The 16183-nt window shown below is 42.7% G+C and overlaps 1 protein-coding gene across 1 annotated transcript in view; it reads right to left on the reverse strand.

The window, feature by feature from the left end:
• Positions 1-16183, reverse strand: part of LOC126418626 (protein HGH1 homolog) — an 81455-nt gene that overhangs the window by 27249 nt on the left and 38023 nt on the right. Inside the window, exon 6 of the mRNA XM_050085471.1 lies at positions 8278-8411. Coding sequence (XP_049941428.1) covers positions 8278-8411 — 134 coding nt within the window. The remainder of the gene's footprint in view (positions 1-8277; positions 8412-16183) is intronic.

The raw sequence follows: 16183 nt of genomic DNA on the forward strand, positions 1-16183 counted from the left end.
CAACATGACAATCATGACCTCAGTGCCTATTTCACCACACGGTGACATCTGGATTCTTCCCTGAGACACCAGTTTGTCAGAACTCCACAGGTGGGAACTAGCACTACACCATGTCCTTGGTTCTTACCACCCACATGGCCTTCATTTATGTTAATTTCTTCTGTTTCAGCATCTCTTCACAGTAATGCTCCTTTCTTCACTCTGTTTTAGTTTTCTGCACCTTTCATTTTCTTACCTGTCTATTTTCTGTCGACCCCTTCCAGCTCTGTTACGTACAATGCACTTAGCTTTTCATTCTTATTAACTTGTGCACAATGTTTTAGCAGTAATCTCTGTCTTGCATATTACCCTGTCTTCTACCTTTAAGCTCTCCGGTTTTCAAATCTCGTCCGATGTGGTCCCCAACAATCAGTCTTTCCTTCTCATCCCGTCCAGTAAGTCTCCCCTGACCCGCAGTTCTAGGTGACTTTTCCGAAATCTATCCCTTTTCCTAAACCTCTCCAGCCAATTTCCATCACCCCTGTTCCTTCCCCTTCAACCCTTCTACCTGAGGAAGCAGGCACTTTTGTAGTTTGTTTGATGAAGTCCCTAAAACTTGACAGCATAATACCATTTCCAGAATACCTATCTAGAGAGTCAGTTTACCAGTAGCCAGTTTGACCAGCCTATCAGAAAGTTTGTTTCCAGGGATCCCAAGTGGCCTGGGATCCAGGTGAAGGCGTCCACATTATTCAAGGGCATAAAGAGAAGCTTGATAGCCATGACCAAGGGGTGGCAAGGGTAACACTGGTCGAGAGCTTGCAGATTACTCAAGGAGTTGCTGCAGAAAGGACTCACTGGTGCAGGAGTGGATATGCTCAAGAGCATGAGAGTTGGCTATGAACTCTGCAGTGAAAATACTACTGTCTACAGCCATCCAGCAAGGAGAGCAGTTCAACATGTCCCACATGAATGTGAGCAATGCCTACAGGACCGGCAACTATCGAGCCATCAGTAGAGATTACTTCCGAACCCTGTGACGAGTGAACGATGGAGAAAAATTGGTGGCTGAGGGCCTCAGGATGAAGTGAGTCTTTCGGATCTTGTGACAGGTCAAGATGAAACTATGGCCAACAAATCCACCATAGAGGTGGGCCCAGAGGAAAGGAGGTATAAGAAACAACTGGAGTTCAGAGGGATTGGAAACTGATTGAAATTGTAATTCCCGATGTGGGCTGTTGTTGCGAGAGATGAATTTCTGTGTTTGGAAAGAGGAGACAGTAGTTTGGGTGCTTAGGGGAGCAACGAACATGTGTAGCATAACTGACAATTTATTGTTGGTGCCTGACCCAGCCACCACGAGTAAGGTGTCACAGGCCTAGCTCAAAAGGCTCCTGACACAAGTTGAACCCCACAGCAGTGTATTGCATCTGGTATCAGCAGTGCTGAGGGCGATGCCAAACCATATGCCAGACTCCCATAATCACGACAGGATGTCATTGGGGCTTGGTAACGCTGCAGAAGGGTAGTGCGATCTGCACCTCAGCTGGTGTTACTCACATAAGTATATTAAGGTGCAGCCAGCACTTTCGCTAAAGCTGGCGGAGATGGGGAATCCACATGAACCGAGCATTGAAGACCAGTCCTAAAAAGTAATAAGTCGCCACCAAATGGAGTAGTTGGTTATCAAGGCTGTGGATAAACAGTACAACAATTAAAATATGGTATTTCAGTCTTTGATCACTATTTTCAGGCTAGCTGCCCATCTTCAGATCATATATTGCAGTTACAGAGTAACTTGTCAGTACTTGTCAGTACTCTGTAACTGCAATATATGATCTGAAGATGGACAGCTAGCCTAAAATCGGTCATTGAAAATAAAAAATAGCGATCAAAGACTGAAAAGCCATATTTTTATTTAACAAACGATCGCGGAAATCCCATTAAGACAGTCATGTCTAGTTTTGATAAACAGTACAACGTCGACAGAAGTGTATGATGCAAGTCTTGGCAGCTGAAAATCGAAAGCCATGGATCAGGCCCATGCCTGCACCTTTTGTATGGCGCCTTCCAGTTGAGATTCAAGTGACACCCACACTAGAGGAGCAATAGTAGAGGCAAAAGTCATCAGCATGTAAGGAGGGTGATACTGAGGACCCCAGGGCTCCTGCTAGACCATTGATGGTTACTAGAAAGGGAGGGACACACAGTACAGAGTCGTGTGGGACCTCATTATCTTGGATATGGGAAGAACTGTGGGAGGCACCAACTTGAACCTGGAAAATGAGACAAGAAGTTCTGGATGAAAATCAGGAGCAGACCCCAGGGACCTCACTCGTGTAAGGTAGCAAGGATGTGGTGTCGCCACGTGGTGTCATAAGTCTTTTCCAGGTTGAAGAAGGGAGCTATAAGATGTCAATGTCAAGCGAAAGCTATTTGGATGGTAGACTAAAGGAAAAACAGACTACCAGTAGCGGAACAGCCTTGATGAAAACCACCCTGGACAGAGCCAGAAGACCCTGAGACTCAAGGAGCCAACACAACTGATGGCTAACTAGGCGTTCGAGCAGCTTACAGAAATCATTGGTGAGACTAATTGGGTGATGATTGTTTCTCTAGAAGATGATTACCCAGTTCCAGTACTGGGATGATGATGCTTTCTAGCCATTGTGATATGAACTCACCCTTGCTACAGATGCATTTAAAGATGGCAAGGCTATGACGCTGTCAGTCCACCGACAGATGCTTGAGCATTTGGTTTTGGATGCAGTCTGGCCCTGGGGCTCTATCAGGGCAGTGGGCCAGGACACTGACAAATTCCCATTTGCTGAATGAAGCATTATATGTCTTCAAGTTGTGTGTAGGAACAATAATTTCTCTTGCTCCACCGACCATTTTAGGACACAAAAGGCAGGTTGATAATTCTAAAACACAGAGGCTCGAGCATAATGCAGAACAGAATGTTTGGCAATGGTGTTTTGGTCAGTACAGACAGCCACTTAAAGTAATACCAGGTTCACCTGCAGATGTTTGATATCCATAGAGACATCTGATCTTTGTCCAAATCTGCAAATGAGAGGTACATGGTTCAATGGTTGAAACATATTGTTCCCAGCATTCTTGCGTCTGTTATTTTATTACATGACATACCTAGGCATACAGCTGATTAACGGTAATGAAGTGTTCCATCAATGGGTGTGTCTTATTGCATCGGGGAGCTCACTTACGAACTCTAATGGCTTCTTTGATTTCTGGTGACCACCACGGTACTGTCTTCCATCGAGGCAGTCCAGGGGAAAAAGAGTCGCGAAATCAGCTGCCAAAGAAATGGCCATAGTTGTATTCTGGACCACCTCATTGATATCTCCTTGTGGCAGTAAGCCAAGAATGACAGCAGAGGTGAAAGCATCCCAGTCCACTCCTAAGAGCCCATCTGGGCAGGTACCCAGAGGTGTGATGCTGAGGGAGGGACAGGAAGATCGGAAAATGGTGACTTTCATACATGTCATCATATACTGTCTGGTGGAGGAATGGGAGAAGACCCCAGGCTGTGCCAGCCAGTTTCTTTGTTATGTTATTCCGGGTCTTCAACTTTTGGCTAGTGTTTTACAGGTGTCTTTTGCACATTAAAGACCAATCTAGTGTGGCACCAAGGTATTTAGGCTGTAAATCGTGTCTAATCCTCTATTGACAAAAGTCACATTGTGCTGTCTGTTTACAATTATGTTGCTTAGGTGGAATGTGCAAACTTCTATTCTGGCTGCATTTGGTCTGAGTCTCCATGCTTTGTAATATGTGTTGCGAGTTTATAAGTCTATAGTCAATGTATTTTCTCCTCCCTGAAGTGTGCTGATTTGTATGGTTATGGCAAAGTCATCAGCGGAGCAAAACTTTTTGGTAACAATGTCTGGCATGTCACTGATGTACAGGCTGAAGAGCACCACTGCAACACAGCAATGAAGAAGCAATCAAAGCAATGGGTGTAAACTATAGACTCTACACCATAAAAGGCAACTAAAGTTTCATCTACCAGACTGGTTATGACCACTGCATTCTGGGATTCAAAAGGGGTTTTCTTAGTGATTACCTAAGAGCCAACACATAAATTATACAAGTCTAAGAACTGCTTCATTGTTTCATGTTGGATAATGTGGAAGCTGCACAATATTTTGACGAGACAGCTGCTCGTCATCTTCAGGTTCTTATTGACGTTTTGCTGCAATGGCCCGCCAATATACATGCTGACTCGCTAGAAAAGCACAGGCGTCAAGGGTTCAGGGTATAACATCATCATAGATGAATCACAGAGTACCTCAACATCCAATGCTCACTGCCAAATGAGCCACTGGCTTCTCATTCATGGCATAGAAAAAGCACAGCAGCAAATAGCGGCCCAGCATGCACACGGGCAGAATGTTGGCATGCCCAGTTTAAGTTTGTGGACTTTGATTCTTCATGTGTGTTGACTCAAATCCATTCATCTGTGGCCGACAATGCCTTAGTACTGCCAGTGCTGGTTCCCATGCCTTGCTGAATTGAAATCCTGGGTCTTATATGAATTTCGACTGCTTCTTTAATGATGGAGTTCCAGAACATGGAAGCATGAAAGGATTTCTGTCTCTTTGTAGTTCATGTTGTGTCCACTGTCAAGACAGTGTTCTGCCACAGCAGACCTTTCTGGCTGACCCAGTCTGGTGTGACATATATGTTCGGCACATCTATCCTTAATAGTGTGACACATCTGACCAATGTATGATCTCCCCACACTGGCACGGGATTTTATATATCCCGGTCTCCTTAGCCTAGGTCATCTTTAACTGAACCGAGCATAGTTTGCACTTGTGCTGGAGGGCAGAAGACATATTTTATTCTATGTTTTTTGAACAGCCTGTTCATCTTAAAGGACATGCCACCAACATATGGTAAAAGAAAGTGTCCTCATCGAGTTCTCTGTTTCTTCTGGCTTTTTCTGAGCTTTAGTGCAGGTTTAAATGCATTACGGATCTGTTTACCAGAGTACCCATTTTGTACAAACAAAGAGTGAAGACGGCTAAGCTACGCTGATAAGCTCCCTGCATCTGAGATGATTCTAGCCCTACGAATGAGAGTCCTCAACATGTCACTGCACTGAAATGGATGATGGCAGCTTGTAGCTCGTAGATATAGGTCATTGTGAATTGGTTTGCGAAACACACTGTGATCCAAGCAACCATCTTCTTGTCTGCAGATCATGACATCAAGAAATGGGAGGTCTTCTTTTCTCCACTTCCATGGTGAAGCAAGTGCTGGGATGGAGGAAGTTAAGGTGTTCCAGAAATGCAAGGAGCATTGCTGCTCTGTGTCCAAACTACAAAAGTGTTGTCCACATATTTCCAGAAACATTTAGGTTTCAACACCGCTGACTGAAGTGCTTTTACCTTGAAGTCTTCCATAAAAAAGTTAGCAACTATGGGAGAAAAAGGCTACCCATAGTAACTCCGTCAGTCTGCTCAAAATATTGTTCATTAAATAAAAAGTAAGTCAAGGTAAGCACATGCTTGAACAGATGTAAGATGTGTTCCTCCAACTTAGTTCCTATAAGCTGTAATGAATCCACCACAGGTACTTAAGTGAACAAAGAGGTCACATCAAAACTCACTAATACATCAACTGATTCAAGACACAAAGTCTTCAGTCATTGTATAAAATCTTCTGAGTTTTGAATGTGATGTTCATATTTTCCTACCAGAGGGCTTAGAAGATAAGCCCAGATGTTTTGCCAGGTAATATGTAGGGGCTCCTATATTCCTCTCGATGGGGGAAGCGGAACACATCCTTACAGATCTTATGCAGCCCATAAAGTCATGATGGAACTGACACTTGTACTCTTGAGCTCTTTTTAAGATGTTTAGGAAACGAGCCGGATTTGAGGAGTGTGAATGTCTTCCGTTGTACTGCATCAGTTGGATCCTTCTGGAGACAGCAATACACTAAGTCCTGCAGTAAATCTGTCATCTTGCCAAAATAAGGTGTTGCAGACAAAAGAACAGCAGAGTTTGTCTTGTCAGCAGATAAAATCACTAGTTGTGTGTCTTCTCTTAAAGACCGGAAAGCGTTCCTTTCTTCAGTGTTGATGTTCTGCTTCGGTGTAGATGCCTTGGTTATGGCTCTGCAAGCTTCTCCCATTACCTCTTCAGTAGTCTCACTCGGAAGTTTCAAGACATCTTGATCAACAACACCGATGAAATCCTTGATAGGCAAGGTCTTTGGAGTGGGTGACACCAATATTGCAGCATCACTCAGTTTTCTATAACCAATACTGCAGCATCACTCAGTTTTCTATCTGTGAAATTAAACACAGTACATCTATTCAAACAAATTTCGGGCTTGCAGCCGGTCGTCGTTCAATACTTCACACGATATTTCAACTGGGCACCTGCCAGTCATCTTCAGGAGAGCCGTCGCAGACTGGCGATAAAGTTCTCCGCTCCGCAATATATAGCGTACTGTAACTATTCTGCGCATGCGTCGAAAACTTGATAGTTGAACCAACACTGCCCGCCGGCAGCGCCCTCGCTGGTGGAATAGCGGAACTCAGTCGCCCTCTGTGTTGCTGTTTGCCACGGCCATCGACGCACTCTGTCGTCTTCGATTTGAGCAAATCGTGGAGATGATGGGATTCCATGCACTGTCCAGCTGGTAGCCGCTGTCACGGTTTAACAGATTTTCCGCCAGTCGTATTTCTACGGATTCTTTAATAATGGAGTCCCAGAAAGACGTTGCTGTAGACAAAATCATTGTTTTCTCATACTCCATTGAATGTCCAGTAGAAATACAATGTTCAGCAATAGCGGACTTGCTTGGCTGCAAAAGGCGGGTGTAACGTTGATGTTCAGTGCAGCGTTCTTTCACAGTGCGTGTGGTTTGACCTATGTAAGCCATACCACATTGGCACGGTATCTTGTAAATTCCGGCCTTTCGTAGTAACAGATTGTCCTTAACTGATCCCACAAGGTCCGCAATCTTCGATGGTGGGCGGAAAACCACTTTTACCTGAAATTTCCGGAGGATTCTTGCTATTTTAAACGAAGTGTTGCCAACGAAAGGAAGAAAAGCTAAAGATTGTTCCGGCATGTTCTCCTCCTTATTCACTTCCTACTTTTTAGTTTTAACTGTTAGTGCCCTGTTAATCTGCCGGATGGAATACCCATTTTCGCTGATTACTGTCTTTAGATGGGCGAGTTCTTGAGATAAGCTATCTAGATCTGAGACAGTATGAGCTCTATGAACAAGCGTTTTAAGCAAACTCATGGTTTGCGATGGGTGATGGCAACTCGATGCTTGCAGGTACAAATCAGTATGAGTGGGTTTCCGGTAAACTGAATGCCCTAGAGAACCATCATTCTTCCTACATCTACATGGTTTACGTTCTTGCAATGACTGGCGTGTAAGGTGATGGAACTTCAGAGTTTGACACACCATGTCCTGCTGCCGCATCCAATCCAAAAGCGACCACACAGCACTGTTCACCCACTCCCAAGAATCCATTGACAGATGCAACAAGATATTCAGATGTAGTGAAAGCAAGCTCCTGGAAACTCTGTCTAATTCTCATCTGGTAAAAGGATTCTTTCTCTCACCAATGCCATGCTGGATCATTTTTTAATCCTCTTGGCGGCTGCAGAGTCTATGTAATGAGTGAACTTGGTGAATATCGGTATAGTTTGCTGATCCTGACATTCCAGTAAAAACATGAGGGAGCACAACAGTTGTTTCTCTTCTTGTGGAGTTTATCGAACTCACGTACCCTGTTGACCACCTTCTCCCCTTAGAGGTACCACATGTGCTGTTTAAGGCTTTCCCAACTTAGTAACTGCTTCACTGGTATCGCGTCGGATAATGTTGTGGAAGCTGCAAGTGCACTGCGCTGCTATTTGTGGCCGCGCTTTTGCCGCATAGCGAATGAGAAGCCATGGCCCATTTGGCTGACAGGGGGCACTGGATGTCACCAGGCTCTATGACTCGTCTACGATGACGTTATGGCACCAAATCTTGGCTCCTGCGCTTCTCTAGCGAGTCAGCTTATACATTGGTGAGCCATTGCAGCAACACATCAGTAAGCACCTGAAGAAGACAAGCAGCTGTCTTGTTGAAATATTGTGCAGCTTCCACATCATCATCTGACACAATGCCCATGAACCAATGAAGCAGTTATTACGTCAGAAAAGTGTTAAACAGCACACATCTAAGAACTGTTCAACATGCCATTCATTACATATTTTACAATATAAGACTATACTAACTACTAATAAGACTTACCTGATGAGGATGTTAACAATGTCTTCACATACTAGAAGTGCTTTTCGGTCAGTTTCCCACTTGTGATATTCTCTGAGTATCAGGTAGACACCACTGTTACGCATAATTTCACGTGCAGCTCTTGTTGCACAAAGCTGTGAAGAAATTTTTTAAAAATCCATAAATTCAGAGAATCACATTACGCAAGTGATACATTTCATAAGCAAAATGCTGAATATGAACCATTGATAATATTGTCAATATGCAAGAAACCATTTTGCTGTGTATATATGAGTGTCATGTTTGCCCTTCAAAAGGAAAAGGAAGCAAGAAGATGAGTTTAATGTCCTGTCAGTGATCAGGTCATTATCGTGTCAGCACTTGCCTTAAGTCATTTAGGAAACCACAAGAATCCAAATCTGGAGAGCTGGACCAAGATTTAAATCACCATCATCCTGAATGAGAGTTTAGCATCTTACCACTGCACTACATCACTCATTACCATCAAGACAAATTTATAATTTCTGTAATCAACACAAAAATCAAATGGCGCATATTGACATACAGTGTCACTTTAGAAACACTAATAAATAGTGTAGAACTGGCCACTGAAACATAAGGGCATTACCACCTGGTATGTTATGATTTGTGGGTTTCTCTCTCCAGCTCATTCTATTAGTTGCTGTTATAATACGAATCTGTATACTGTGGTAAATTGGTTTCCTAACATTTGTGCAGATGTTATGAACATGGTAATTCAAATACGAAGTGGTTAGACATGTATGAAAAACATAATTTTGTGCTCAAATAATGTTTGCGTACTTACTCTTTCATATACAGTTGTTGGAGATGAACTTTGTTGGCCACATGAATAATGATATGTCATGGGGGTCAGTGCTGAGACCAATACCCTGCACTCTTTTCACCATTAATGTTCCAGTCACAGAATGTATGTGGCCACAGTGTATACCTATGACATCATGGTCTTGGACAGAGAATGACCACCCAGCTACTCACCAAAAGATTGTATAACCTCTTGGACCTAAAAGTTACCATTATCGGCTGGCACAGCAGTCTGACTAACTTACAGTCCATTCACAATCTCGGTTAACATGGTACCAGAGTGTCCAGGAACTGTGGGCGAACATGCTGGGTCACCACATACACCTATACCCCACACTTAACCAGTCATCAACATTACCTTCAAACCTCGGTGTCACCTTGTACAAATCACTGCTCTGAACATTCCAGGAGTATGCCATCATAGTGTGGGGAACTAAAGCATATTAACACATCCAGCTCACACAGCAAGTCTAGAATTATACAATGTGTCTGTCACACAGTCTAGCAAAAGACATTCCTACAGTGCAACAGCAGGAAGCCATCTAATAATACCTTCTCCACAAGAAGAAAATCAGGCAGTACTTGCGGAAAATTGAATGATTTTTTATGATAAGTTGCAGCAGTCTCAGAATCACAACTTCTAAACACTTGGATACAAAATATCAATACCATATGGCAGTATGAATATAATAGAGGGAAACATTCCATGTGGGAAAAATATATATAAAAAAACAAAGATGCTTTAACTTACCAAACGGAAAGTTCTGATATGTTGATAGACACAATAAAATAAAAAACACACAAATTTGAGTCTCGTAACAAATAAATACCCCACTCATATGGTTTTAGTTGGTGGGGACTTCAACCTTACCTCAATATGTTGGCAAAAATACTTGTTCAAAACCGGTGGTAGGCAGAAACATCTTCCGAGATTGTCCTAAATGCTTTCTCCGAAAATTATTTCGAGAGGTTAGTCCACGAGCCCATGCGAATTGTAAATGTTTGCGAAAACACACTTGACCTCTTAGCCACAAACAATACAAAGCTAATTGAGAGCATCATGACTGATACAGGGATTAGTGATCACAAGGTCGTTGTAGCTAGGCTCAATACCGTTTCTTCCAAATCCACCAGAAACAAACGCAAAATGATTTTATTTATAAAAGCGGATAAAGTGTCACTAGAAGCCTTCCTAGAGACAATCTCCATTCCTTCCGAACTGACTATGCAAATGTAGACGAGATGTGGCTCAAATTCAAAGATATAGTAGCAACAGCAATTGAGAGATTCATACCTCATAAATTGGTAAGAGATGGAACTGATTCCCCATAGTACACAAAACAGGTCCAAACGCTGTTGCAGAGGCAACGGAAAAAGCATGCGAAATTCAGAAGAACGCGAAATCCCGAAGATTGGCTAAAATTTACAGACGCACGAAATTTGGCACGGACTTCAATGCGAGATGCCTTTAATAGGTTCCACAACAAAACATTGTCTAGAAATTTGGTAGAAAATCTGAAGAAATTCTGGTCGTATGTAAAGTACACAAGCGGCAAGACGCAGTCAATACCATCGCTGCGCAGTGCCGATGGTACTGTTACCAACGACTATGCCGCTAAAGCGGAGTTATTGAACGCAGTTTTCTGAAATTCCTTCACCAGGGAAGATGAATGTAATATTCCAGAATTTGAAACACGAACAGCTGCTAGCATAAGTTTCTTAGAAGTAGATACCTTAGGGGTTGCGAAGCAACTCAAATCGCTTGATACGGGCAAATCTTCAGGTCCAGATTGTACACCGATTAGGTTCCTTTCAGATTACGCTGATACAATAGCTCCCTACTAAGCAATTATATACAACCGCTCACTCACCGATAGATCTGTACCTAGGTCGCACCAGTGTTTAAGAAGGGTAGTAGGAGCAATCCATCAAACTACAGACCTATATCATTGACGTCGGTTTGCAGTAGGGTTTTGGAGCATATATTGTATTCAAACATTATGAATCACCTCGAAGGGAACGATCTATTGATACGTAATCGGCATGGTTTCAGAAAACATCGTTCTTGTGCAACGCAGCTAGCTCTTTATTCGCACGAAGTCATGGTCGCTATCGACAGGGGACCTCAAGTTGATTCCGTTTTTCTAGATTCCCGGAAAGCTTTTGACACCGTTCCTCACAAGCGACTTCTAATCAAGCTGTGGGCCTATGGGGTATCGTCTCAGCTGTGCGACTGGATTCGTGATTTCCTGTCAGGAAGGTCGCAGTTCATAGTAATAGATGGCAAATCATTGAGTAAAATTGAAGTGATATCAGGTGTTCCCCAGGGAAGCGTCCTGGGACCTCTGCTGTTCTTGATCTATATAAATGACCTGGGTGACAATCTGAGCAGTTCTCTTAGGTTGTTCGCAGATGATGCTGTAATTTACCATCTAGTAACGCCATCCGAAGACCAGTATCAGTTGCAAAGCAATTTAGAAAAGATTGCTGTATGGTGTGGCAGGTGGCAGTTGACGCTAAATAACGAAAAGTGTGAGGTGATCCACATGAGTTGCAAAAGAAATCCATTGGAATTCGATTACTCGATAAATAGTACAACTCTCAAGGCTGTCAATTCAACTAAGTACCTGGGTGTTAAAATTATGAACAATTTTGTGGGGAAGGCGAGCCAAAGGTTGTGTTTCATTGGCAGGACACTTAGAAGATGCAACAAGTCCACTAAAGAGACAGCTTACACTACACTCGTTCGTCCTCTGTTAGAATATTGCTGCGTGGTGTGGGATTCTTACCAGGTGGGATTGATGGAGGACATCGAAAGGGTGCAAAAAAGGGCAGCTCGTTTTGTATTATCACGTAATAGGGGAGAGAGTGTGGCAGATATGATATGCGAGTTGGGATGGAAGTCATTAAAGCAAAGACTTTTTCGTTGCGGCGAGATCTATTTACAAAATTTCAGTCACCAACTTTCTCTTCCGAATGCGAAAATATTTTGTTGAGCCCAACCTACATAGGTAGGAATGATCATAAAAATAAAATAAGAGAAATCAGAGCTCGAACAGAAAGGTTTAGGTGTTCGTTTTTCCTGCATGCTGTTCGGGAGTGGAATGGTACAGAGATAGTATGATTGTGGTTCGATGAACCCTCTGCCAAGCACTTAAATGTGAATTGCAGAGTAATCATGTAGATGTAGATGTAGACACACACACAAATATTCAAGCTTTCGCAACCCATCAGGAAAGCAGGAAGGATAGGGAAAGACGAAAGGATGTGGGTTTTAAGGGAGAGGGTAAGGAGTCACTCGAATCCCGGGAGCGGAAAGACTTAACCTTAGGGGGAAAAAAGGACAGGTATACATTCGCACACACACACATCCATCCGCACATATACAGACACAGGCAGACATATGGCTCCTACCCTTGTAACTGCCCCCAGTGTAAAACCTGTCCCATGCACCCTCCCACCGCCACCTACTCAAGTCCTGTAACCTGGAAGGTGTACACGATCAAAAGCAGAGCCACGTGTGAAAGCACCCACGTGATTTACTAACTGACATGCCTACACTGTGAAGCCTTCTATGTGGGAATGACCAGCAACAAACTGTCCATTCGCATGAACGGACACAGGCAGACAGTGTTTGTTGGTAATGAGGATCACCCTGTGGCTAAAAATGCCTTGGTGCACGGCCAGCACATCTTGGCACAGTGTTACACCATCCGAGTTATCTGGATACTTCCCACTGACACCAACCTATCAGAACTCCGGAGATGGGAACGTGCCCTTCAATATATTCTCTCTTCCTGTTACCCACCAGGCCTCAACCTCTGCTAATTTCAAGTTGCCGCCCCTCGTACCTCACCTGTCATTCAACATCTTTGCCTCTGTACTTCCACCTCAACTGACATCTCTCCCCAACCTCTTAGCATTTACATATGTCTGCCTGTGTCTGTATATATATAGGTGTGTGTGTGTGTGTGTGTGTGTGTGTGTGTGTGTGTGTGTGTGTGTGTGTGTGTGTGTGTGCGCGCGCGAGTGCGCGCGAGTGCGCGCTTGAGGGTGTATACCTGTCCTTTTATCCCCCTAAGGTAAGTCTTTCCGCTCCCAGGACTGGAGTGACTCCTTACCCTCTCCCTTTATACCCACATCCTTTCGTCTTTCCCTCTTTCCTGATGAAGCAACCATGGGTTGATAAAGCTTGAATATTTGTGTGTGTGTGTGTGTGTTTGTGTGTTTTTTATTTTATTGTGTCTATCAACATACCAGCGCTTTCCCATATGGCAGTATTGTTGACATAATAATGTCTGGTGAATAAAAGAGGGAAAGAAATCATATTGTATTCACATGAAAAGAAAATGTTTTCAGTAGCACTAAATCCACAGACACAAAGGTTGATTGACTAAGAAGTGGCACTGAAAGGGACTAAACAGTGATATCATCAGTCCCAGACAAGTACAAAACCCTAAAGATATTAAAAAAGTCTTGTTCAAGGCCAGCTATACAGCCAATCCAATCTTAAGCAGTTTCACCTGAAATATAAAGAATGGTTATGAGAAGTTATTAGTAACTTTCATTATATTTGTCAAAGACATATGTGGGTGGCCATCAGCTGCACTAATAATATTTTTTCAGAGACATTTAGAAAAACATCAATAAGCTTGTTTAGGAAAAAATGAAGAGATCTGGACTATATTACTTCTTTTTTCTTCTTGTCTCCATGACATGGAGGAGGTAAGACTGGTCTGCACAGTGTCCTTGTAATTGTGAAGATAAGTTGAAAAGAGGGTTCAAAGGATGAAGGTGAAGTCAAGGGTGAAGAGACTCTCCACAAATTCCAACTGGAACACCAGACCTGGGTTGCCTTTGTGGGAGGTGAATACGCCTGTGGAGAAAAAGGATATGATTCAGGTGTTCTGACATGTATTGCATAGTTCAGCAGTATGAGGCTATTCATTAATTAACATTTGACTGCCTATTAAAAGTGAACAAATGCTCTTGGCTTCATTCCTCTTGTGTGAGAAAGGAGACACTAAAGCTAATGTTGAATCAGTCAGCTCTCTGTTTTGCTTATTAACATGAGAGGTATAATTGATTGAAATGGACAGTTTTATTGTGTCTCCCGCCAATCACAAGGTATGTTCTGTTTCTCACTTCCTGCAAGCAGAAAAGGTTCAATGCTGACAAGGTTCATCACTGATTGTGTCGTGTGTATGGAGATGGGACTGTGAGTGACTGATGACAAAAATCAAGACTGGTCACATAGATTTGCACGATGAAAGTGGTTTAAAAAAACATTTCAGATATGACTGATGAACTTGTGTAACATGACATAAATGTCCATGTGAGATATCAGTTCAAAATTTCTGAATTTTCTGAACACGTGCCTCAAATTTCAAGGACAACCCTCTTTCACATCATCACACAGAGGTTAGGTTACCATAAGTTTTGTCCACAGTGGGTACCACAATCTACAACTGATGTTCACAAAACTGAAAGAAGGGTTTGGCCTTGACATTCCTTCAACACTACCATGAGGAAGGGGAGGAATTTGTGGACAGAATTGTGACTGGGGCATGACATGGGAATAGTATGTGAACTCAAACTAAGGAACAGTCCGAACAGTGGAGGCACAGTCGTTCTCCCAACAAACCCAAAAATTCGAGCAGACACTGCCAAATTGCAAAATGATGGTTACAGTTTTCTGGGATGGCAAAGAAATTTTCATCTCAGATTTCAGAAGAGTAACGCATGATAATAGTGTGAGATCACAGTTTTAGTGTGAGGCTTTTATGGAATTCCAAAGGTCAGTCCAAAACAAATGGCGTGGAATGATTATCAAAGGAGTCAGTCTTCTTCACGACGATACACAACACTATACTGCAAACAGTAAAAACTTGGCACCAAGTGAGTTTCATCTCTTCCACAAGATGAAGGCTTTCCTGTTTACTCAGCATTTCATAACCAACGATGAGCTCTAGGATGCTGTCATTAACTGGCTGAGGTGCCATGTGGCACCATTCCTTGATGAAGGAATGTTTTGGTACAATAAGTGTTTGAATTTCGGTATCAACTACATGGAGAAGTAATGTCATCATGTAAAAATAGATTGCATACAAAAAAAGTTATCTACCTTTTCCTTTTTTTAATAACCAATTGGAGGTTAATTTATGAATAACCCTCATAAATACATAGCATCTCATCTGTAAAGAAGTGATCCCAGCACAGACCTCATCCAAAAAGTGCCTGTCACAAGTCAAATCCCACACTTGAATACCAGGTCCAGTAGCCATAATGCCAATGGGTCCACTGATCCACAAGCTAGAATCCCATAAGGGGGACTGTTATTCTCCTGCTGTAATATGTCACTGAAATTCCCTTGCAGAGTGGCTATGGATGGTAAGGCAGTGTTGAAAGCATCCTAGTCAGCTTCCTTGAGGGTGTAATGGACATGACAAATGGAAAATGATACTTTCTTGTGGAGCTCATGACCATCCACTGGATAGAGGGGAGAAGGCTGAAGCAACAGATCGAGAGAGCAATTAATGAATATGTTCCATGAGCCACTCTAAAATGAGATGGAGTGCTGCTGTCCAATAAACATAAATCAAGATCTGTAATTACATCATTTAGCTTGCCTCAGTCAGATGTTCTGTCACTTAATGGGCTGCGGGCTTTGAAATCTCCCCAGTGGAAAGGCAGAGGCTGCTAAAAAATCAGGTTAGCTATTTCATGACATCAGTTCCCTATCTTGAGGGAGATAGATACTACAGAGAGTAACAGCCTTAGTTTTCAATACACAAATAATCATAGTGGTAGTTGATCATTAAAAACGTCAGCAAGCACCAGTGTACAGATACCACCAGTTACTTTTAGGGCCAACTCTATTTTTTAAGCAAAAGGTAGGGGGCACATGTTCTGCAGAATCGAGTTTTCTGAAGAGCAATACATATTGCTCGACAAAATGATAGCAGTAGTTATTCGTGTTCTGCTAGGTGGTAAAAATAAGATTATAGTTCCACTTTTGACAACTACAGGTTTATCTGTGGTGGTGGGAGGGAGACCTCTGCATGGCTCACCGGTCAAATAGGAT

The sequence above is a fragment of the Schistocerca serialis genome, chromosome 9 (assembly GCF_023864345.2).
Source record: "Schistocerca serialis cubense isolate TAMUIC-IGC-003099 chromosome 9, iqSchSeri2.2, whole genome shotgun sequence".
NCBI lineage: Eukaryota > Metazoa > Arthropoda > Insecta > Orthoptera > Acrididae > Schistocerca > Schistocerca serialis.